The sequence below is a fragment of the Hemibagrus wyckioides genome, linkage group LG09, assembly GCF_019097595.1.
Source record: "Hemibagrus wyckioides isolate EC202008001 linkage group LG09, SWU_Hwy_1.0, whole genome shotgun sequence".
Taxonomy (NCBI): domain Eukaryota; kingdom Metazoa; phylum Chordata; class Actinopteri; order Siluriformes; family Bagridae; genus Hemibagrus; species Hemibagrus wyckioides.
The window spans coordinates 6782420-6805140 of record NC_080718.1 but is presented as its reverse complement, the minus strand read 5'-3'; the positions used below and the strand labels follow the sequence as shown (position 1 = coordinate 6805140).

Below are 22721 nucleotides of genomic sequence, written 5' to 3'. Positions count from 1 at the left end.
AAGTCACGTCTGCGTGTTTTACTGAATCACCAGATCGTTATCAGCAGTCTGAATCTGAATACAGTGAGAATCTCACACACTGATGGACAGATACCATGCTACGCTACAGTGCTGTGTGCAGAAATCAATCCATTCACATGTACTTATAAGGCTTATACTAACGCAGCAAATGCGTCTCTGGGTTTTAGAGAAGAAATTCACAGAGCTGTTTTTATAGATTCTCATATTAAGAAAGTCTGATTCTTCTCACAGCTGCTGCATCTGCGCAGACGAAGTGCAGGATAAGTGAAGACGCTAGCAAATTCTTTGAAATTTCAATATTACACTAAAGAGATTTAAAAAGAACAGTAATACAGTTGAGATATTTAACACAGCGTATAAAGTATATAAATATCCTGTATTTAAGTTAGGATTAAAGACTGGTTTTTATTAATGTCCATCTTATATTTCTATTCTATATTTACACCAGAAGCTCACCTGAGGGTTGATGAACCTCAAGAAGATTGTGGCTGAACTGCAGGAGGTTCCAGAAACCCCTCTGCTACTACCCCCACACTATCCCCCTACATCACCCCCTTACATTACCCCACCTGCATCATCACCCCATATCACCCCCCCTGCATCTCTCCTCCTACATCATCACCCCTATATCACTCCCCCTGCATCTCTCCCCCTACATCACCCCCTACATCTCTCCCCTATATCCCCCCCCTATATCACCCCCCTACATCACCCCCTACATCACTCCTCTACACCACCCCCCTACATCACCCTTCTACACCATCCGCCTACATCTCTGCCCCTACATCACCCCTCTACACCATTTACCTTTCTGGTATTTGGCAGAAGCTCTTATCCAGAGCGACATACAAGAGTGTTTTGAAGTCTCTATCAATGAATACATTAATACTGGTTCAGTAGGTCACAGACTCAGGATACCATCAGCCTGTGTTCTGATTGGTCAGATAGTGTCGATTATCTATTAAATCTCTATCTGAACACTTCCTTCCTGGGCCTCAGGCTTCTGTGCTGGTTTTCATGCCTATTGATGTATTTGTGGAGCCTGAATTGATTCTTTTAATTCATTTGCTATTTGATTCACACCACTTTAAGCTCTGAGGTGTGTGTGAAGAATAAAACATGCTGCTTAATCTTTCAAGCATTTTCCTTTACCAAGCGTATGTAGAAACTAACCTCAACTGAGCATGGAGAACAGCGAGCCCAGTAAAAACAATAGTTTAGAACCTTTTTTGTGTTTAGAGTTTATTTTCTCTTTTTCTGTCCAAGTGTCCAGATGAGATCTCTGTGAGCATCAAGTCACTCGGTTTATCAGATCGATGACACGAAGCTACAACTCAGGGCACATGGTGAGTTTGATTCACTTCCTGCAGTGGAGTTGATTCAGAGACGAATCACTTTCAGACTGCAGGTGAAACCGCACCAGAGTTTGATAGGATCCGGATCGACCGGTGCTGCATTCTCACCTGCTTACAGACCCAGAGTGGACAGTAGAACACACCAGGGTTCTGCTGTAACTCCCTGAACTCTGCAGGTGCAAAAGCCACACAGGAAAAAGCAGCCTGATTTGGCATCTTGTAAACTCCTCATTTCCTATTAAATGATCTGATAACACAATCCAGGTCAGTTATGGCACTTTATCTGATAAATCAACTGTATGTGCTCACTGCCATCAGCTATATATAGAGCAGTGAAAAGTGAGAAGCTCTGAGATTGTAGAAAGTCGACCGAGAAGCAGAAATGATGAGCTTAAAGCGAGCGGTGAGTACGCTAACACTAGAGATAAGAGATTTAATAATCATGGTGATCGTGACACGCTATCTTCAGGTTCATGAAGATCTACAGATGATTTAAAGGAAACAAAACAATTTAAAGTTAAGAAAAATAAAATAGAATCAAAACGCATGAGATAAAGGTGAATAAAACCGCTAGCATTATGAGCACCGAAGCTGTTGTGACGCAATAAAGCTACTGATTTGCATATGCAAATTAGATTTCACTAATTAATATATCTGATAAGAAGATATTAGCTCTATATAATAGAATCTATAGAGCAGTTATTAACCGTTACACTGTAGTGAGTAATTACTGCACTCTCTTTACATTTTTACATTTAATACACCACAATTCGAGCCTCATACATAACCAGATTTAACACTTTTACCACATTACAGAGTTATAGGTTAATGTTATTACTGTATTATAGAGTTATATAATAAAGTGATTATAAACATCAACGCTAACAAGGTTTCTTGGTACAACAGACAGACAGTGTTTTAGGATCTGATCTGTACACTTCAGGGAGGTGAGAGCAGGAAGTGTCTCAGACTCTGTGTTTATTCCCTCAGCTTCTTCTCTGCTGTGGATTTCTGGTGTTGAGTCTCACGCACGCCAATAACAAGCAAACGACGATCTGTGACACCGGTCTGATCATCCCAAAACACTTCCACACGTCAGAGTCAGAGACGATGGAAGGAAATGGCAACATCAACAACCGCTCGCTGTCTGCCTGGAAGTGGATGTGAGTTACTTGAGATTTTTAAGTAATAACCCTAGATTCTTATCAAGTTTAGATAATACGGCATAAGTAGAACAAGCCGTTGCTATGGAAACAATAAGGTATGAGAGTGAGTACATTAATATAAAGCTGCGCTCCAGTCAGAGCTGCTGTTAGAGAGAATTAATCAACACCTGATCCACCAATCAGAGTCCAGAACTCAGCAGGTCAGTGGATCAGAACAGAAGAGCTGCTGTGTGATTGATCCGGTGATCAGAGCACGCTGATGAACGCCACATGTTCTGTCCTGATGTAGTGTTGTTTCTGCTCCACAGTCCTCACACCGGCACCCGCAGGATCCCCGGTGTGATATTCGAGGCGGATTGTGAGTCTCATCACTGCACGTATCCCGGCAGGCAGCAGCACATGGAGCTGAACTCTGTGCCCATATACAGCAACATGCTGGTGCTCACACAGGACCTGAAGAACAAGAAGTGCTTCACTGTGAAGTTCCAGAGGGTCACCGTGGGCTGCACGTGTGTGTGGGAACGATCATCGCAGTGACGAAGTTCACCTCAACCCAGCGGCTTTAACATTTGCTTCATACACGTGAATCAAATAAAACGAGCTTTATTTAAAAACTGAGACGTTGTTCCGAAGACGTATCACAAGTTCATTGTGACGATGTTGTGACCAGATTGTTGTTTCACTCTGAAGAGCAGCAAACACTTAACACGTCTACACTGTATAGAGTTCCATATATTCACTGATATACACTAAACTTTACACACTCACACAAAACTCTTAACACTGATGAAATGAGAAATAAGGCTTTATTAACAAATCCTCTTTAATGTGAAAATAAAGCTATCCACTTAAGTGTGAATGACATCAAATGAAGTTTAATTCAGTTAAAAAGTGATATTTTTCACCAACAGTCTGTGTTAAGGAAATGTTTTAGACTGGAATCGGCAGGTTAAAGTAAGAACTGTTGTGTAACAACTGTGTATCAGCAATAACACAACAAACACAAATAATGATGTTCCTGAAAAGAAGAAAACTTTGCGGTTCATTCTCACTGTTTTTGAGGATTTAGACAGTGAGGAACAAACACACTTCACATCCAAAATGCACATTAATCTCTAATACAACAAACTGCAACTCTGCAACTCCACATCTTGAACATCCAGTCCTGATCCAGGGTCCGAGTCCTGATCCAGGGTCCCAGTCCTGATCTAGCCTTCCCAGCCCTTTTATTAGTTACATGTGAGTGATGATGCTGAATGATTAAAGCAGTGAGTGTGTGCTGTAACAGCGTGTATAACACTAGAACACCTCTCACCATATTGCCAACACAAGGAATCCAAATACAATGATAATTCTGCATGTGTGTGTGTGTGTGTGTGTGTGTTTTAATCTCTTTCTCTTATCTTTCTTTCTTTCTTTCTTTGGTAGCTCTTTTTCTCTGTTCCTCAATTTGTCCACCAGGTGTCGCTAACGAGCGCAGTTAATTTTAAAGAAATTATTTTCAAAATCTCATTCATTAATGAAAACATAACATTTTAAAAAATCTCTTAAAATCCTCAAACTGCTTGAAGACATTTCTACACCTGACCCTGCAGCGCCGCCCGCTGGATTAGCGCTTATACACAAACCTTAGGTCTCAGTTGGAGCCGTTGCCACCCACAGGCGAGTTTTTTCCCTACCCATATACTGTCAACTTCCGCCTTATTCGACCATCAGCTGTTGCGTAATCTCCCTGAACAGTCCAATCCGTGAACTCGCTTTAGCGCTCATAGCCAATCCGAGCGAGGGAGGCGGGATTTCACAGAATATGGGTCAAAAATAAAATAAACCACAGTTCTGGTCTGTGCCAAGTAGTTAGCTTGATAGCACATTCCGCACCCGAGCGTTCTATTATTTCCAACCTTTCCCTGAAATATGTCAGATATTTTTCCTGTCAGGTCTAAATTTAAGTGAAATTTGCTGCGTTTAGTGGATTTGTATACTGAGTTTGTTATCCGCCCCGGATTACTTTTGCATTAGCTTTGTTATCGGAGAGAGTTTAGCTGGCTAACTAGCTAGCAAGGTAAGTAATGTTATTATACTATAGCTGAATAAGTTTTTGGTTTCGATTACTTTTAGATTTTTAGATAGTGATCTGTTATGTAGATAATCGTGTTTAATGATGTTAGGTGATTTGTAGCGGCGCAATACTCGCTCTTGAGATTAGTAGTTAGTTGGCGGTATCTCTAATGACGCTGTGATGAAGAGAGAGTGCACTACGAAGGGTACAGGCGCCATTATTTTACACCCCCATGTGGTGCACGTGCATAGAGAATTATTAGGTATATAGGACACAGCCCGTGAAAATAAACCTCTAATAATCCGGTACTCTGTGTGACATAAAGGTGTGTGTGTGTGTGTTTTTGTTTGTTTGTGTTTGTTTGTGTTTGTTTGTTTGTTTGTTTGTTTTTATTGCTGTAGAGTAAAGAAACGCAGTGTAAATGGGGAACAGCGCTCTCAAAGCTCACCTCGAGACCTCACAAAAAACTGGAGTGTTTCAGTTAACGGGCAAAAACCTGCAGGAGGTAAACAAACAAACAAACAAACAAACAAACAATACATATCTTACTCAGATTATTACACACTACATATTTAAGGAAATCTTTCAGCATCACAATAATCCTCTTCAACTGATTTTCTGAAGTTTTTTGTCCTGTGACGTTTTGAAGAAAGTCTATTTATTTAGATCTAGTTTAAATATTTCCATTTAAATGAACATAATCAACCAAAAGGTCTTTTTAGATGCTGTACGAATTAAAATGTTCATTTCAGTGTAAGAGAGAAAATATTTAACAGTCAGGAAAAAGTCTTTATATAATTAGAAAAATACTACAAGTTTTTGTCATTTCTCAGTCTTGGTGTTTGTTCAGAGTCGACTCTAATTACTGACTTGAGTCAAATAATCTGACTCTGTGAACATGCTGGATATGACCTGAAATCCCCTGAACATCTGGAATCACTGCTGCAGTAATCCCCTGTCACATGACACGGCTGTGTGTGTGTGTGTGTGGTTGTGTAGCTGTGTGTATGACAGCAGTGTATTTGGGGTGTGTGTGTGTGTGGTTGTGTAGCTGTGTGTGTGACAGCAGTGTATTTGGGGTGTGTGTGTGTGTTGTGCAGTTTCCTGAGGAGTTACAGAGGCTCACTGGGAATCTGCGCACCGTCGACTTGTCCAGCAACAGAATCAACCTGCTGCCCGGGTTTATAGGAAACTTCCAGCAGCTGAAGAGTCTGACCATCAGCAACAACCGCCTGAGTGAGAACCTCACATCTACTACACGATAACAATGCTAATGCATCGAGATTAATTGTGTGTGTGTGTGTGTGTGTGTGTGTGTGTGTACAGCCAGTCTCCCTGATGAGATGGGGAAACTGAGGAAGTTGGAGACGTTGGTGTTGACCGGTAATCAGCTGTCCCAGCTCCCTTCCTCGTTCTCTCAGCTCAAAGCTCTGCGCACGCTCAACCTCTCAGCCAATCAGTTCAGAGAATTTCCCAGCAGCCTCGGCTCCCTGCGTCAGCTGGACGTCCTTGACCTGTCCAAAAACCACATCCAGGCCGTTCCTGCCGAGGTGTCCGAGCTGCAGGCCATCGAGATCAACCTCAACCAGAACCAGGTCCGTGTGCTCGCTTCATTACTGACAGGACCGTCACTTTTACTAATATTAATAATCATCATACATCATCTTCATCATCATCTTCACCCCTTCTCATCATCTTCACCTTCTCATCTTCTCACCTTCACATCTTCACCTTCTCATCATCTTCACCTTCTCATCATCTTCACCTTCTCATCTTCTCACCTTCACATCTTCACATCTTCACCTTCTCATCATCTTCACCTTCTCATCATCTTCACCTTCTCATCATCTTCACCTTCTCATCTTCTCACCTTCACATCTTCACCTTCTCATCTTCTCACCTTCACATCTTCACCTTCTCATCTTCACCTTCTCATCTTCACCTTCTCATCTTCACCTTCTCATCATCTCACCTTCTCATCTTCACCTTCTCATCTTCACCTTCTCATCATCTCACCTTCTCATCTTCACCTTCTCATCATCTCACCTTCTCATCTTCACCTTCTCATCATCTCACCTTCTCATCTTCACCTTCTCATCTTCACCTTCTCATCTTCACCTTCTCATCTTCACCTTCTCATCATCTCACCTTCTCATCTTCACCTTCTCATCTTCACCTTCTCATCTTCACCTTCTCATCATCTCACCTTCTCATCTTCACCTTCTCATCTTCACCTTCTCATCATCTCACCTTCACATCTTCACCTTCTCATCATCTTCACCTTCTCATCATCTTCACCTTCTCATCTTCTCACCTTCTCATCTTCACCTTCTCATCTTCTCACCTTCACATCTTCACCTTCTCATCTTCTCACCTTCACATCTTCACCTTCACATCTTCACCTTCTCATCTTCTCACCTTCTCATCTTCTCACCTTCACATCTTCACCTTCTCATCTTCTCACCTTCACATCTTCACCTTCTCATCTTCACCTTCTCATCTTCACCTTCTCATCTTCACCTTCTCATCATCTCACCTTCTCATCTTCACCTTCTCATCATCACCTTATCATCTCACCTTCTCATCTTCACCTTCTCATCATCTCACCTTCTCATCTTCACCTTCTCATCATCTCACCTTCTCATCTTCACCTTCTCATCTTCACCTTCTCATCTTCACCTTCTCATCTTCACCTTCTCATCTTCACCTTCTCATCTTCACCTTCTCATCTTCTCACCTTCTCATCTTCTCACCTTCACATCTTCACCTTCTCATCTTCACCTTCTCATCTTCACCTTCTCATCTCACCTTCTCATCTTCACCTTCTCATCTTCTCACCTTCACATCTTCACCTTCTCATCTTCTCACCTTCTCATCTTCACCTTCTCATCTTCACCTTCTCATCATCTCACCTTCTCATCTTCACCTTCTCATCTTCTCACCTTCACATCTTCACCTTCTCATCTTCTCACCTTCTCATCTTCACCTTCACATCTTCACCTTCACATCTTCACCTTCACATCTTCACCTTCTCATCATCTCACCTTCTCATCTTCACCTTCTCATCTTCTCACCTTCTCATCATCTCACCTTCTCATCTTCACCTTCTCATCATCTTCACCTTCTCATCATCTTCACCTTCTCATCATCTTCACCTTCTCATCTTCACCTTCTCATCATCTTCACCTTCTCATCATCTTCACCTTCTCATCTTCACCTTCTCATCATCTTCACCTTCTCATCATCTTCACCTTCTCATCTTCACCTTCTCATCTTCACCTTCTCATCTTCACCTTCTCATCATCTTCACCTTCTCATCATCTTCACCTTCTCATCTTCACCTTCTCATCATCTTCACCTTCTCATCATCTTCACCTTCTCATCTTCACCTTCTCATCATCTTCACCTTCTCATCATCTTCACCTTCTCATCTTCACCTTCTCATCTTCACCTTCTCATCATCTTCACCTTCTCATCATCTTCACCTTCTCATCATCTTCACCTTCTCATCATCACATCTTCACCTTCTCATCATCTTCACCTTCTCATCATCTTCACCTTCTCATCATCACATCTTCACCTTCTCATCATCTTCAACTTCTCATCATCTTCACCTTCTCATCTTCTCACCTTCTCATCTTCTCACTTTCTCATCTTCTCACTTTCTCATCTTCTCACCTTCTCATCTTCTCACTTTCTCATCTTCTCACCTTCTCATCTTCTCACCTTCTCATCTTCTCACCTTCACATCTTCACCTTCTCATCTTCACCTTCTCATCTTCTCACCTTCACATCTTCACCTTCTCATCTTCTCACCTTCTCATCTTCTCACCTTCACATCTTCACCTTCTCATCTTCTCACCTTCACATCTTCTCACCTTCACATCTTCACCTTCTCATCTTCTCACCTTCACATCTTCACCTTCTCATCTTCTCACCTTCTCATCTTCTCACCTTCTCATCTTCACCTTCTCATCTTCTCACCTTCACATCTTCACCTTCTCATCTTCACCTTCTCATCATCTCACCTTCTCATCTTCACCTTCTCATCATCTTCACCTTCTCATCTTCACCTTCTCATCTTCACCTTCTCATCTTCACCTTCTCATCTTCACCTTCTCATCATCTCACCTTCTCATCTTCACCTTCTCATCTTCACCTTCTCATCTTCACCTTCTCATCATCTCACCTTCTCATCTTCACCTTCTCATCTTCACCTTCTCATCATCTCACCTTCACATCTTCACCTTCTCATCTTCACCTTCTCATCTTCACCTTCTCATCTTCTCACCTTCACATCTTCACCTTCTCATCTTCACCTTCTCATCTTCACCTTCTCATCTTCACCTTCTCATCTTCTCACCTTCTCATCTTCGCCTTCTCATCTTCGCCTTCTCATCTTCTCACCTTCACATCTTCACCTTCTCATCTTCACCTTCTCATCTTCACCTTCTCATCTTCGCCTTCTCATCTTCTCACCTTCTCATCTTCGCCTTCTCATCTTCGCCTTCTCATCTTCTCACCTTCTCATCTTCACCTTCTCATCTTCACCTTCTCATCTTCACCTTCTCATCTTCACCTTCTCATCTTCACCTTCTCATCTTCTCACCTTCACATCTTCACCTTCTCATCATCTCACCTTCACATCTTCACCTTCTCATCTTCACCTTCTCATCTTCTCACCTTCTCATCATCTCACCTTCACATCTTCACCTTCTCATCTTCACCTTCTCATCTTCACCTTCTCATCTTCACCTTCTCATCTTCACCTTCACATCTTCACCTTCTCATCTTCACCTTCTCATCTTCACCTTCTCATCTTCACCTTCTCATCATCTCACCTTCTCATCTTCACCTTCTCATCTTCACCTTCTCATCTTCTCACCTTCACATCTTCACCTTCTCATCTTCTCACCTTCACATCTTCACCTTCTCATCTTCTCACCTTCACATCTTCACCTTCACATCTTCACCTTCTCATCTTCACCTTCTCATCTTCACCTTCTCATCATCTCACCTTCTCATCATCTCACCTTCTCATCATCTCACCTTCTCATCATCACCTTCTCATCTTCTCACCTTCTCATCTTCTCACCTTCACATCTTCACCTTCTCATCTTCTCACCTTCACATCTTCACCTTCACATCTTCACCTTCTCATCTTCACCTTCTCATCATCTCACCTTCTCATCATCTCACCTTCTCATCATCTCACCTTCTCATCATCACCTTCTCATCTTCTCACCTTCTCATCTTCTCACCTTCACATCTTCACCTTCACATCTTCACCTTCTCATCTTCTCACCTTCTCATCTTCTCACCTTCACATCTTCACCTTCTCATCTTCTCACCTTCTCATCTTCTCACCTTCTCATCTTCGCCTTCTCATCTTCTCACCTTCTCATCTTCACCTTCTATCTTCACCTTCTCATCTTCACCTTCTCATCTGGTCATCTTCACCTTCTCATCTTCTCACCTTCACCTTCACACCTTCTCACCTTCACCTTCTCATCTTCACCTTCTCATCTTCTCACCTTCTCATCTTCACCTTCTCATCTTCTCACCTTCACATCTTCACCTTCTCATCTTCTCACCTTCTCATCTTCACCTTCTCATCTTCTCACCTTCACATCTTCACCTTCTCATCTTCTCACCTTCTCATCTTCGCCTTCTCATCTTCTCACCTTCACATCTTCACCTTCTCATCTTCACCTTCTCATCTGGTCATCTTCACCTTCTCATCTTCTCACCTTCACCTTCACACCTTCTCACCTTCACCTTCTCATCTTCACCTTCTCATCTTCTCACCTTCACATCTTCACCTTCTCATCTTCTCACCTTCACACCTTCACACCTTCACCTTCACACCTTCACCTTCTCATCTTCACACCTTCACCTTCTCATCTTCTCACCTTCACATCTTCACCTTCTCATCTTCTCACCTTCTCATCTTCACCTTCTCATCTTCTCACCTTCACATCTTCACCTTCTCATCTTCTCACCTTCACATCTTCTCACCTTCACATCTTCACCTTCTCATCTTCTCACCTTCACATCTTCTCATCTTCTCACCTTCACATCTTCACCTTCTCATCTTCACCTTCTCATCTTCACCTTCTCATCTTCACCTTCTCATCATCTCACCTTCTCATCTTCACCTTCTCATCTTCTCACCTTCTCATCTTCACCTTCTCATCTTCACCTTCTCATCTTCTCACCTTCTCATCTTCTCACCTTCTCATCTTCACCTTCTCATCTTCACCTTCTCATCATCTTCACCTTCTCATCTTCACCTTCTCATCTTCACCTTCTCATCTTCTCACCTTCACATCTTCACCTTCTCATCTTCACACCTTCACCTTCACACCTTCACCTTCTCATCTTCACACCTTCACCTTCTCATCTTCACACCTTCACCTTCTCACCTTCTCATCTTCACCTTCACACCTTCACCTTCTCATCTTCTCACCTTCACACCTTCACACCTTCACACCTTCACCTTCACACCTTCACCTTCTCATCTTCACACCTTCACCTTCTCATCTTCACACCTTCACCTTCTCACCTTCTCATCTTCACCTTCTCATCTTCTCACCTTCTCATCTTCTCACCTTCTCATCTTCACCTTCACACCTTCACCTTCTCATCTTCTCACCTTCTCACCTTCACCTTCTCACCTTCTCACCTTCACCTTCACACCTTCTCATCTTCACCTTCTCACCTTCTCACCTTCTCACCTTCACCTTCACACCTTCTCACCTTCACCTTCACACCTTCACACCTTCTCATCTTCACCTTCTCACCTTCATCTTCTCATCTGGTCATCTTCACCTTCTCACCTTCACCTTCTCACCTTCACCTTAACGTCTTCACCTTCACACCTTCACACCTTCTCACCTTCACACCTTCTCACCTTCACCTTCACACCTTCACCTTCTCATCTGGTCATCTTCATCTTCTCACCTTCTCATCTTCACCTTCTCACCTTCACCTTCACACCTTCACCTTCTCATCTGGTCATCTTCATCTTCTCACCTTCTCGTCTTCACCTTCTCATCTGGTCATCTTCACCTTCTCATCTGGTCATCTTCACCTTCTCATCTTCTCACCTTCTCACCTTCACACCTTCACACCTTCTCACCTTCTCACCTTCACCTTCACACCTTCACCTTCTCATCTTCTCATCTTCTCACCTTCACCTTCTTCTCATCTTCACCTTCTCATCTTCTCATCTTCACCTTCACACCTTCACCTTCTCATCTTCACCTTCTCACCTTCACACCTTCACCTTCTCACCTTCACCTTCACATCTTCACCTTCTCATCTGGTCATCTTCACCTTCTCACCTTCACGTCTTCACCTTCTCACCTTCACCTTCACACCTTCACCTTCTCATCTGGTCATCTTCACCTTCTCACCTTCACCTTCACACCTTCACCTTCTCATCTGGTCATCTTCATCTTCTCATCTGGTCATCTTCACCTTCTCACCTTCTCACCTTCTCACCTTCACACCTTCACACCTTCTCACCTTCTCACCTTCTCACCTTCACCTTCACACCTTCACCTTCTCATCTTCTCATCTTCTCACCTTCACCTTCTCATCTTCACACCTTCACCTTCACACCTTCACCTTCTCATCTTCACCTTCTCATCTTCACCATCTCATCTTCTCATCTTCACCTTCTCATCTTCACACCTTCACCTTCACACCTTCACCTTCTCATCTTCACACCTTCACCTTCTCATCTTCACCTTCTCACCTTCACCTTCACACCTTCACCTTCTCACCTTCACACCTTCACCTTCTCATCTTCTCATCTTCTCACCTTCTCATCTTCACCTTCTCATCTTCTCATCTTCACCTTCACACCTTCACCTTCTCATCTTCACCTTCTCATCTTCACACCTTCACCTTCTCATCTTCTCATCTTCACATTCACACCTTCACCTTCTCATCTTCACACCTTCACACCTTCACCTTCTCACCTTCACACCTTCACCTTCACACCTTCACCTTCTCATCTTCACCTTCTCATCTTCACCATCTCATCTTCTCATCTTCACCTTCTCATCTTCACACCTTCACCTTCACACCTTCACCTTCTCATCTTCACACCTTCACCTTCTCACCTTCTCATCTTCACCTTCTCATCTTCACCTTCTCATCTTCACACCTTCACCTTCTCACCTTCACACCTTCACCTTCACACCTTCACCTTCACACCTTCACCTTCTCACCTTCACCTTCACACCTTCACCTTCTCACCTTCACACCTTCACCTTCTCATCTTCACACCTTCACCTTCTCACCTTCTCATCTTCACCTTCTCATCTTCACACCTTCACCTTCTCACCTTCTCATCTTCACACCTTCACCTTCTCACCTTCTCATCTTCACCTTCTCATCTTCACACCTTCACCTTCTCACCTTCTCATCTTCACCTTCTCATCTTCACACCTTCACCTTCTCATCTTCACACCTTCACCTTCTCACCTTCACACCTTCACCTTCTCATCTTCACCTTCTCACCTTCATACCTTCACCTTCACACCTTCACCTTCTCATCTTCTCACCTTCTCATCTTCACCTTCTCATCTTCTCATCTTCACCTTCACACCTTCACCTTCTCATCTTCACCTTCTCACCTTCACACCTTCATCTTCTCACCTTCTCATCTTCACCTTCTCATCTTCTCATCTTCACCTTCACACCTTCACCTTCTCATCTTCACACCTTCACCTTCACACCTTCACCTTCTCATCTTCACCTTCTCATCTTCTCATCTTCACCTTCACACCTTCACCTTCTCATCTTCACACCTTCACCTTCACACCTTCACCTTCTCATCTTCACCTTCTCATCTTCTCATCTTCACCTTCACATCTTCACCTTCTCATCTTCACACCTTCACCTTCTCATCTTCACACCTTCACCTTCTCATCTTCACATTCACACCTTCACCTTCTCATCTTCACACCTTCACCTTCACACCTTCACCTTCTCATCTTCACCTTCTCATCTTCTCATCTTCACCTTCTCATCTTCTCATCTTCACCTTCTCATCTTCTCATCTTCACCTTCTCATCTTCACACCTTCACCTTCACACCTTCACCTTCTCATCTTCACACCTTCACCTTCTCATCTTCTCATCTTCACCTTCTCACCTTCACACCTTCACCTTCACATCTTCACCTTCTCACCTTCACACCTTCACCTTCTCACCTTCACACCTTCACCTTCTCATCTTCACACCTTCACCTTCTCACCTTCACACCTTCACCTTCTCATCTTCACCTTCTCACCTTCACACCTTCACCTTCTCATCTTCACCTTCTCATCTTCACACCTTCACCTTCTCATCTTCACACCTTCACCTTCTCACCTTCTCATCTTCACCTTCTCATCTTCACACCTTCACCTTCTCATCTTCACACCTTCACCTTCTCATCTTCACACCTTCACCTTCTCACCTTCACACCTTCACCTTCTCATCTTCACCTTCTCACCTTCACACCTTCACCTTCTCACCTTCTCATCTTCACCTTCTCATCTTCACACCTTCACCTTCACACCTTCACCTTCTCATCTTCACACCTTCACCTTCTCATCTTCACACCTTCACCTTCTCATCTTCATCTTCTCACCTTCTCATCTTCACACCTTCACCTTCACACCTTCACCTTCTCATCTTCACACCTTCACATCTTCACCTTCTCACCTTCTCATCTTCACACCTTCACATCTTCACCTTCACCTTCTCATCTTCACACCTTCACCTTCTCATCTTCACCTTCTCGCCTTCACACCTTCACCTTCTCATCTTCACCTTCTCGCCTTCACACCTTCACCTTCTCATCTTCACACCTTCACCTTCTCACCTTCATCTTCTCATCTTCTCATCTTCACCTTCTCACCTTCACCTTCTCATCTTCTCATCTTCACCTTCTCACCTTCATCTTCTCACCTTCTCACCTTCACCTTCTCATCTTCTCATCTTCACCTTCTCACCTTCATCTTCTCATCTTCATCTTCTCATCTTCATCTTCTCATCTTCACCTTCTCACCTTCACACCTTCACCTTCACACCTTCACATCTTCACCTTCTCATCTGGTCATCTTCACCTTCACATCTTCACCTTCTCATCTGGTCATCTTCACCTTCTCATCTTCTCACCTTCACCCTCACCTTCACCTTCTCATCTTCTCACCTTCACACCTTCTCACCTTCACCTTCTCACCTTCACCTTCTCACCTTCTCACCTTCACACCTTCTCACCTTCACACCTTCACCTTCTCACCTTCACACCTTCTCATCTTCACCTTCACATCTTCACCTTCTCACCTTCTCACCTTCACACCTTCACCTTCTCACCTTCACCTTCTCACCTTCTCACCTTCACACCTTCTCACCTTCACACCTTCACCTTCTCACCTTCACACCTTCTCATCTTCACCTTCACATCTTCACCTTCTCATCTTCACCTTCTCACCTTCACCTTCTCACCTTCACACCTTCTCATCTTCACCTTCACATCTTCACCTTCTCATCTTCACCTTCTCACCTTCACCTTCTCACCTTCACACCTTCACCTTCTCATCTGGTCATCTTCACCTTCACATCTTCACCTTCACATCTTCACCTTCACATCTTCACCTTCTCATCTTCACCTTCTCACCTTCACACCTTCACCTTCTCATCTGGTCATCTTCACCTTCACATCTTCACCTTCACATCTTCACCTTCACATCTTCACCTTCTCACCTTCACACCTTCACCTTCACATCTGGTCATCTTCACCTTCACATCTGGTCATCTTCACCTTCTCATCTTCACCTTCTCATCTTCTCACCTCACACTGGGAGCATTTGTCCTGCTCCTCTTTTGGACATCCTGCTTTATTATACGTTTCAGATCTCCGCTCTGTCTCCGGAGGTTTCTCACTGTCCGAGACTGAAGGTGCTCAGGTTGGAGGAGAACTGTCTGGAACTTTCCTCCATCCCTTCCTCCATCCTCACACACTCCAACGTGGCTCTTCTCTCCGTCGAGGGAAACCTGTTCGAGGTGAAGAAGCTGCGTGACCTTGACGGATACGACAAGGTAATTCTCTCACACACACACACACACACACACACACACACACACACACACACACACACACACACTGTTAATCTGCACTATCAGGATGATCTTCTGTTGCTCTGTATCTGATGTCATTGTGTTTTTAAATTTAAACAGGAAGTGAAGCATGCTGTGAGGATAATGTTTATAATTTAGTTTTTTAGAATATTCTTCAATTTGATTTAAAGTTTAATAAAAATGAAAGAGCTGCTTCATCACTGTGTGAAGTTTTAATGATGAAGCAGCAGATGATCTGATTAACACACCACACGCCCACAAACACGTCACAGACCACGCCCACAAACACGTCACAGACCACGCCCACAAACACGTCACAGACCACGAACACATCACGGGCCACGCCCACCAACACTCTTGTCTCTTGCCAGGCTGAGTGTAAACACTGAAGGTTTGAAGATAAAACAGATGTTTAGTTTAGTTTTTAAACACAGAGCTAAATTTAGACTGAAACTGAGGAACAAGTTCAGGACTGGAATAATAACACTTCATTAAAATTAAAGTCATTCTTTATAAATCCACTCTTCTCATCATCACTGTTTTCAGACCCGCGCACACACACACGCACGCACACACACACACACACACACACACACAGTCAAGCATTATGGAAAAAGTAGCCTCAAATTTAGACTGCATTACTACCTTTCTGTTCTTACTATTCAACATGTTTCAGTTAATATAATATCAGTTCATAAATTCCTTACAGCAGGGACTTCATGCCTTCTTATTTTACACACATTAAATATTAATCATATCATTCTGCTTTCACAATAAATCTTCAGTTGTGATAAGAAAAACTGATATAAAAATGGAAGAAATGATATTATATCAGCAGAATGGAGTATATTTGTTAATCTTGTGTAGATCATTATGTCAGAAACACACAGAAGTCTCACAGTTTCCTGTCTTTCCTCTAAAATCTGCAGGGTTTAGTCATTTACAGGCAGAGAATAAAATACTAGAGTTCCGTGATTCTGCTGCCACCTTGTGGTCACAGTGCAGTAATGCAGACATGGAATACAGTACACTGAATACAACATGTAATAAACATTGTTCTTATTCATGATGTTAATGAGTTCCTGCACTGTACACACTGTTTACATCACACAGCTGCTGTCTGACCATTTCATCCTCATCTGGATATTCAGGTTAAATAGAGCTGTTTAAAATCAGGATGTGTAGAGTAGTTACTCAGTACTGAAACACAGACCTCATGGTTACACCATAAAGCTCTTCATTAATCATCAGTGTTTTTTCCTTTCACAGTACATGGAGCGTTTCACAGCGACGAAGAAGAAATTTGCATGAAGGACAAAAACAAAACAAAACGGGTAACCAGGAACACAACAGAAAAGATGAGAGAAATATTTCATTGAATGTAAAAAAAATCCAGCGCTGCGTTCCGGTTGCATGGGAAACTTCTGAGCGGAATCGGGGGAAATAAGGACCGCGTCACACTACAGTGTTCCATCTGAAGGGTTCTTTACCATTAGCTTTATTCTCCTTTCTACAGCAGAGTGAAGAGTGTGTGTTAAAACCCCACAGCTTTAATCCTACACTAACACACACACACACACACAATGAAACACAGCCACTATAAATCCAACACTCATACACACACACAGGGGGGCTGCATGAGGCATGAGCTTACATACTGCTAATTAATTTACTTTCATTCATTCATAATAATTTACAGAATTATGAATAATATAAATGCACTGACCTTTTATTTGTCCACTGTGTGATTGTCCAGACTAACACCAGATCTCTCTCTGCATGTTTATTGCTTTAGTCCCCGGCACATTAACTCTACATGTAGCCACTCCCACACGTAGCCAAGTTTATACACCTGTTATTAACGTCTTATTAATACTATAATAATGCTCTTAATACTGGCAGCATGTCGTCTTGCACCGTTAGGGCATGTGTGTCTGTCTGTCTCTGTGTTCGTGTTTCGGTTTTCTCCATCTTCAACAAGCCTTCGATCCAAAAACTGTAGAATGTACACTGCAAAACATGTGGGGCCCTGCTGTGTCCCCCTCAGAGCTTTTATATTCTGCACATCATGAAGGACGTCCCCTAATCCCGTGAGCAGATAGTGGACATGAAATAGAAAGATCAGTGCGAACAGTAATGTGCTCACATGTGTCATGTATAATATACATATAATAAATACAGGTTTAATGATATTCAGCTCAGAGTGAGTGTGAGGAGTGTGTTGAGGTGTGTGCGCGCGCACCAATTGCTTCAGGTATCTTGGGGAATTTGATTTCCTGAACCCTTTCATGCAAGACTTTAATTCCCTGCTCATTTTTTGCTTTTTCTCTCAGAATCTCTGGGACTGAACAGGACTGTGCACGAATACATGCAGTAAAAAATAAGAGCATTAAACTGTACACTGTGTGTGTTTCTAAACAAGTGGTTAAGCATCAGCTCTAAAATATTTAACACTGATCATCAGAGTAAATAAAAGAAAGAATCTGCTTCAGGAAATAAAACTGCATCAGGATTGAAATGGACACCAGTGATCTGTGTTACAGGGCTGTGGTGTTGATTCTTTATAAATCTAATCTGCTGTGTTTAGACAGTACACACACACACACACACGTCTGATTGACCACACAGCTCGACTCGGACGTCCTCACATCCTCACGCTCCCTTTAAACTCCATAAACAAACAGAGGAATAAGCTGTGTGGTTTTTTTTTATGATATGAAAATTTAATCGTGGCACATGGTTATAACAGATGTAAACATTGTTCTCACACACACTCACAGAGTTAAGGGTAACACTGATCCATCAGGCTGCAGTCAGAGTGGGGTGTATTTACAGAAAACATGTAGAAAACTTTCAACAGAAAAATATGATCAGAAAAATAACATCTGTAATAATGAAAATGAGGAGCGTCACACTCTCTCTCTCTCTCTCACACACAGGTTGTATAACAGTGTTGTTGAACACATGGCGTGGTTCTCCAGGGTCTCAGGCGTGTTTGATGGTGTATTTGCCCTTCTGCAGCTGTGAGATGTAAAGCTTCGACTTGCTGCCGTCTGAGCGCTTAAACCAAACCTCATCATGATTTATAGTCGTTATTACAGCACTGTGGGGGAGAGAGACAGGAAGGGAGAGTGAGACAGTCACATTACTCTCAGTGTATCAGGACAGAGGCACACAGTGGTTTAATGGTGATGCAGTGTTGCCATGGTTACAGTGACATCAATGATTCATCCACATCCCAGTACACACACAGGACACAGATGAGTGTGTGTGTGTGTGTGAGAGAGAGTAGAACAGTGTGTGTGTGTGTGTGTGTGAGAGAGAGTTAGTAGAACACTGTGTGTGTGTGTGTGTGTGTGTGTGTGTGTGAGAGAGAGTTAGTAGAACACTGTGTGTGTGTGTGAGAGAGAGTTAGTAGAACACTGTGTGTGTGTGAGAATCAGAGTCACACCTGGTGGGAAACTCGTCCTTCTTGTCTATACAGATGTTCTGTCCTCGACTGAACCATTCTCCGTTGTACAGCAGTCGTCCATCCTCTGAGCGCGCGCTGTGCTGCTGCTGCTTCTCACTCTTAGACGAACAAACTGAAACACACACACGGTAACGCTCACCATGACAACTAACTATGTACTGGTTCATTTCAGTCCTTAAACACTTCAGATTCTACACACAGTGTGTATGAGTGTACGGGTCAGTCCTTACAGCGAGGCAGCATGAGGAACTGAAGCACTAATTAAATAAAGAGCAGGAAGATAAAGACTTTACCATCGGGTTTGACTCGGTGAGGTCCCAGAGTGGCCATGGCCTGAAATGATATGAAATGATTTCTAAGTGAAATGTGCACATCTTCATTATCATCTTTAATACAAAAATAAAACCTGAGACATTATTCCAGAACCTTTCTGATGGCGGTCCAGTCCTCCAGGATGTCCAGGTCATGCAGCATGTAAACGATATACGGCCGTGTGCAGGTTAAAGAACACACCTTTACACTGAGATACACACCATATACATCTAGATTCTGTGTGTGTGTGTGTGTGTGTGTAAAGCCAAGGGGAAGGATATCAGACACCACCACAGGTTTTTTCTTCTTGTCTGGACTGAAGGGATCTTTCTTCTTGTTTTTTCTCGACTGCAGTTCATCATTCCACAGCTCTGTAAAAATAACAGACAGGAAGTTACATCATACATCAGGACCATCATATATATTTCACTGATGATGATGATGATGATGAACCTGAGGTGATGTCTATACTGTGTCTGTCCTCCTCCAGGCGTCGGATTTTTTCCTCCAGTTCAGTCTGCACCGTGTCGAACAGCAGTAACTTCTCACTCTACAACACACACACACACACACACACACACGTATACACGAGTATAACACAAAACACAGATCAGTGTGTGTGTGTGTGTGTGTGTGTGTTCTGCTCACCTCCCAGTGCTGAAACGCAGCCTGAGTCTCACAGTCATATTTATGTTTCACTGACTCCAAACACAGCTCTCTGTAGATACCTACACACACACACACAAAGATATTCATCATCACATACAACAGATATGTAATATATAAGTGTATTATGGTGTATGGTGTGTTATATACAATAAACACAGTGTCACTGGCTCTTTTCCTCTGGCTGCACATCCCCAGTGTTTTATTTCTTCTTATTCCACAGTAGCTACAATATTTTATTATTAAATAGAGATGTGTGTTTACAGTTAATGTGACAAGTTACTTCCTGAGGGTGTGTGAGACAGAAAGAGAAGGAGAGAGAGAGAGACGAGGGAGAGAGAGAGTAATGAGGGAGAGAGAGAGAGTAAAGAGGGAGAGAGAGAGAGACGAGGGAGAAAGAGAGAGACGAGGGAGAGAGAGAGAGACGAGGGAGAGAGAGAGAGACGAGGGAGAGAGAGAGAGACGAGGGAGAGAGAGAGAGTAAAGAGGGAGAGAGAGAGATGAGGGAGAGAGAGAGAGAGTAACGAGGGAGAGAGAGAGAGAGTAACGAGGGAGAGAGAGAGTAACGAGGGAGAGAGAGATGAGGAAGAGAGAGACGAGGGAGGGAGAGACGAGGGAGAGAGAGAGACGAGGGAGGGAGAGAGAGACGAGGGAGAGAAAGAGACGAGGGAGAGAAAGAGACGAGGGAGAGAGAGAGACGAGGGAGAGAGAGAGACGAGGGAGGGAGAGAGAGAGAGAGACGAGGGAGAGAGGGTAAAGAGGGAGAGAAAGAGACGAGGGAGAGAGAGAGACGAGGGAGAGAGAGAGATGAGGGAGAGAGAGAGATGAGGGAGAGGGAGAGAGAGAGACGAGGCAGAGAGAGAGTGACGAGGGAGAGAGAGAGTAATGAGGGAGAGAGAGAGAGAGTAACGAGGGAGAGAGAGAGAGTAAAGAGGGAGAGAGAGAGTAAAGAGGGAGAGAGAGAGTAATGAGGGAGAGAGAGAAAGTAAAGAGGGAGAGAGAGAAAGTAAAGAGGGAGAGAGAGAGATGAGGAAGAGAGAGACGAGGGAGGGAGAGAGAGAGACGAGGGAGGGAGAGAGAGACGAGGGAGGGAGAGAGAGACGAGGGAGAGAAAGAGACGAGGGAGAGAAATAGACGAGGGAGAGAAAGAGACGAGGGAGAGAAATAGACGAGGGAGAGAAACGAGGGGGAGAGAGAGAGACGAGCGAGAGAGGGTAAAGGGGGAGAGAGAGACGAGGGAGGGAGAGAGACGAGGGAGGGAGAGAAAGAGAGAGACGAGGGAGAGAGAGAGAGTTGAGGGGGAGAGAGAGAGATGAGGGAGAGAGAGAGACGAGGGAGGGAGAGAGAGAGAGACGAGGGAGAGAGAGAGAGTAAAGAGGGAGAGAGAGAGTAATGAGGGAGAGAGAGAGAGAAAGTAAAGAGGGAGAGAGAGAGACGAGGGAGAGAGAGAGACGAGGGAGGGAGAGAGAGAGACGAGGGAGGGAGAGAGAGAGACGAGGGAGGGAGAGACGAGGGAGAGAGAGAGACGAGGGAGAGAGAGAGAGAGAGACGAGCGAGAGAGGGTAAAGAGGGAGAGAGAGAGAGGGTAAAGAGGGAGAGAGAGAGAGGGTAAAGAGGGAGAGAGAGAGACGAGGGAGGGAGAGAGACGAGGGAGAGAGAGGGTAAAGAGGGAGAGAAAGACGAGGGAGAGAGAGAGACGAGGGAGAGAGAGAGAGTAAAGAGGGAGAGAGGGAGAGTAAAGAGGGAGAGACAGAGAGTAAAGAGGGAGAGAGAGAGTAAAGAGGGAGAGAGAGAGTAAAGAGGGAGAGAGAGAGTAAAGAGGGAGAGAGAGAGAGACGAGGGAGAGAGAGAGAGAGAGTAAAGAGGGAGAGAGAGAGTAACGAGGGAGAGAGAGAGAGAGTAACGAGGGAGAGAGAGAGAGAGTAACGAGGGAGAGAGAGAGAGAGTAACGAGGGAGAGAGAGAGAGACGAGGGAGAGAGAGAGAGACGAGGGAGAGAGAGAGTAATGAGGGAGAGAGAGAGAGACGAGGGAGAGAGAGAGTAACGAGGGAGAGAGAGAGTAATGAGGGAGAGAGAGAGAGAGTAACGAGGGAGAGAGAGACGAGGGAGAGAGAGGAAGTAAAGAGGGAGAGAGAGAGACGAGGAAGAGAGAGACGAGGGAGGGAGAGAGAGAGACGAGGGAGGGAGAGACGAGGGAGAGAGAGAGAGTAAAGAGGGAGAGAGAGAGTAAAGAGGGAGAGAGAGAGAGTAAAGAGGGAGAGAGAGAGTGACGAGGGAGAGAGAGAGAGTGACGAGGGAGAGAGAGAGTGACGAGGGAGAGAGAGAGAGACGAGGGAGAGAGAGAGAGAGTAAAGAGGGAGAGAGAGAGATGAGGGAGAGAGAGAGTAACGAGGGAGAGAGAGAGAGTAACGAGGGAGAGAGAGAGAGAGTAACGAGGGAGAGAGAGATGAGGGAGAGAGAGTAACGAGGGAGAGAGAGATGAGGAAGAGAGAGACGAGGGAGGGAGAGAGAGAGACGAGGGAGGGAGAG

The 22721-nt window shown here is 44.0% G+C and overlaps 3 protein-coding genes across 4 annotated transcripts in view; 2 read left to right on the top strand and 1 right to left on the bottom strand.

The window, feature by feature from the left end:
• The first annotated feature begins 487 nt into the window (after positions 1 to 487).
• il17a/f2 (interleukin 17a/f2) lies at positions 488 to 3079 on the top strand. Its single transcript, XM_058399314.1, has 4 exons — positions 488 to 523; positions 1334 to 1531; positions 2367 to 2539; positions 2851 to 3079. The coding sequence occupies exons 1-4, from the start codon at positions 488 to 490 to the stop codon at positions 3077 to 3079; spliced, it is 636 nt and encodes a 211-aa protein (XP_058255297.1).
• Positions 3080 to 4351: 1272 nt separating this feature from the next.
• lrrc57 (leucine rich repeat containing 57) lies at positions 4352 to 18434 on the top strand. Of its 2 annotated transcripts, none has more exons than XM_058399611.1 (6): positions 4352 to 4604; positions 5003 to 5106; positions 5601 to 5837; positions 5928 to 6196; positions 15518 to 15703; positions 17012 to 18434. In XM_058399611.1, the coding sequence occupies exons 3-6, from the start codon at positions 5609 to 5611 to the stop codon at positions 17051 to 17053; spliced, it is 726 nt and encodes a 241-aa protein (XP_058255594.1). In that variant the 5' UTR covers positions 4352 to 4604; positions 5003 to 5106; positions 5601 to 5608; the 3' UTR covers positions 17054 to 18434. The 2 variants fall into 2 exon arrangements, with proteins under 2 accessions (XP_058255594.1, XP_058255595.1); XM_058399612.1 differs by having other exon boundaries at positions 4355 to 4604; positions 5702 to 5837.
• A 43-nt stretch (positions 18435 to 18477) lies between these two features.
• brms1la (BRMS1 like transcriptional repressor a) overlaps positions 18478 to 22721 on the bottom strand; it is a 105687-nt gene continuing 101443 nt past the window's right edge. The window contains exons 5-11 of the mRNA XM_058399313.1: positions 20175 to 20254; positions 19980 to 20076; positions 19808 to 19897; positions 19641 to 19705; positions 19508 to 19547; positions 19194 to 19326; positions 18478 to 18845 (exon numbers count right to left, since the gene is read on the bottom strand). Coding sequence (XP_058255296.1) covers positions 18728 to 18845; positions 19194 to 19326; positions 19508 to 19547; positions 19641 to 19705; positions 19808 to 19897; positions 19980 to 20076; positions 20175 to 20254 — 623 coding nt within the window. The 3' untranslated portion in view covers positions 18478 to 18727. The remainder of the gene's footprint in view (positions 18846 to 19193; positions 19327 to 19507; positions 19548 to 19640; positions 19706 to 19807; positions 19898 to 19979; positions 20077 to 20174; positions 20255 to 22721) is intronic.

Coding starts and splice junctions, on each gene's coding strand:
- il17a/f2 (XM_058399314.1), top strand. CDS start 488: ATGAACCTCAAGAAGATTGTGGCTGAACTGCAGGAG. Junction 1,532..2,366: donor GAACACACCAGGGTTCTGCT/GTAACTCCCTGA, acceptor TTATTCCCTCAG/CTTCTTCTCTGCTGTGGATT. Junction 2,540..2,850: donor CTGTCTGCCTGGAAGTGGAT/GTGAGTTACTTG, acceptor TCTGCTCCACAG/TCCTCACACCGGCACCCGCA.
- lrrc57 (XM_058399611.1), top strand. CDS start 5,609: ATGACAGCAGTGTATTTGGGGTGTGTGTGTGTGTGGTTGTGTAGCTGT. Junction 5,838..5,927: donor CATCAGCAACAACCGCCTGA/GTGAGAACCTCA, acceptor GTGTGTGTACAG/CCAGTCTCCCTGATGAGATG. Junction 6,197..15,517: donor TCAACCTCAACCAGAACCAG/GTCCGTGTGCTC, acceptor TATACGTTTCAG/ATCTCCGCTCTGTCTCCGGA.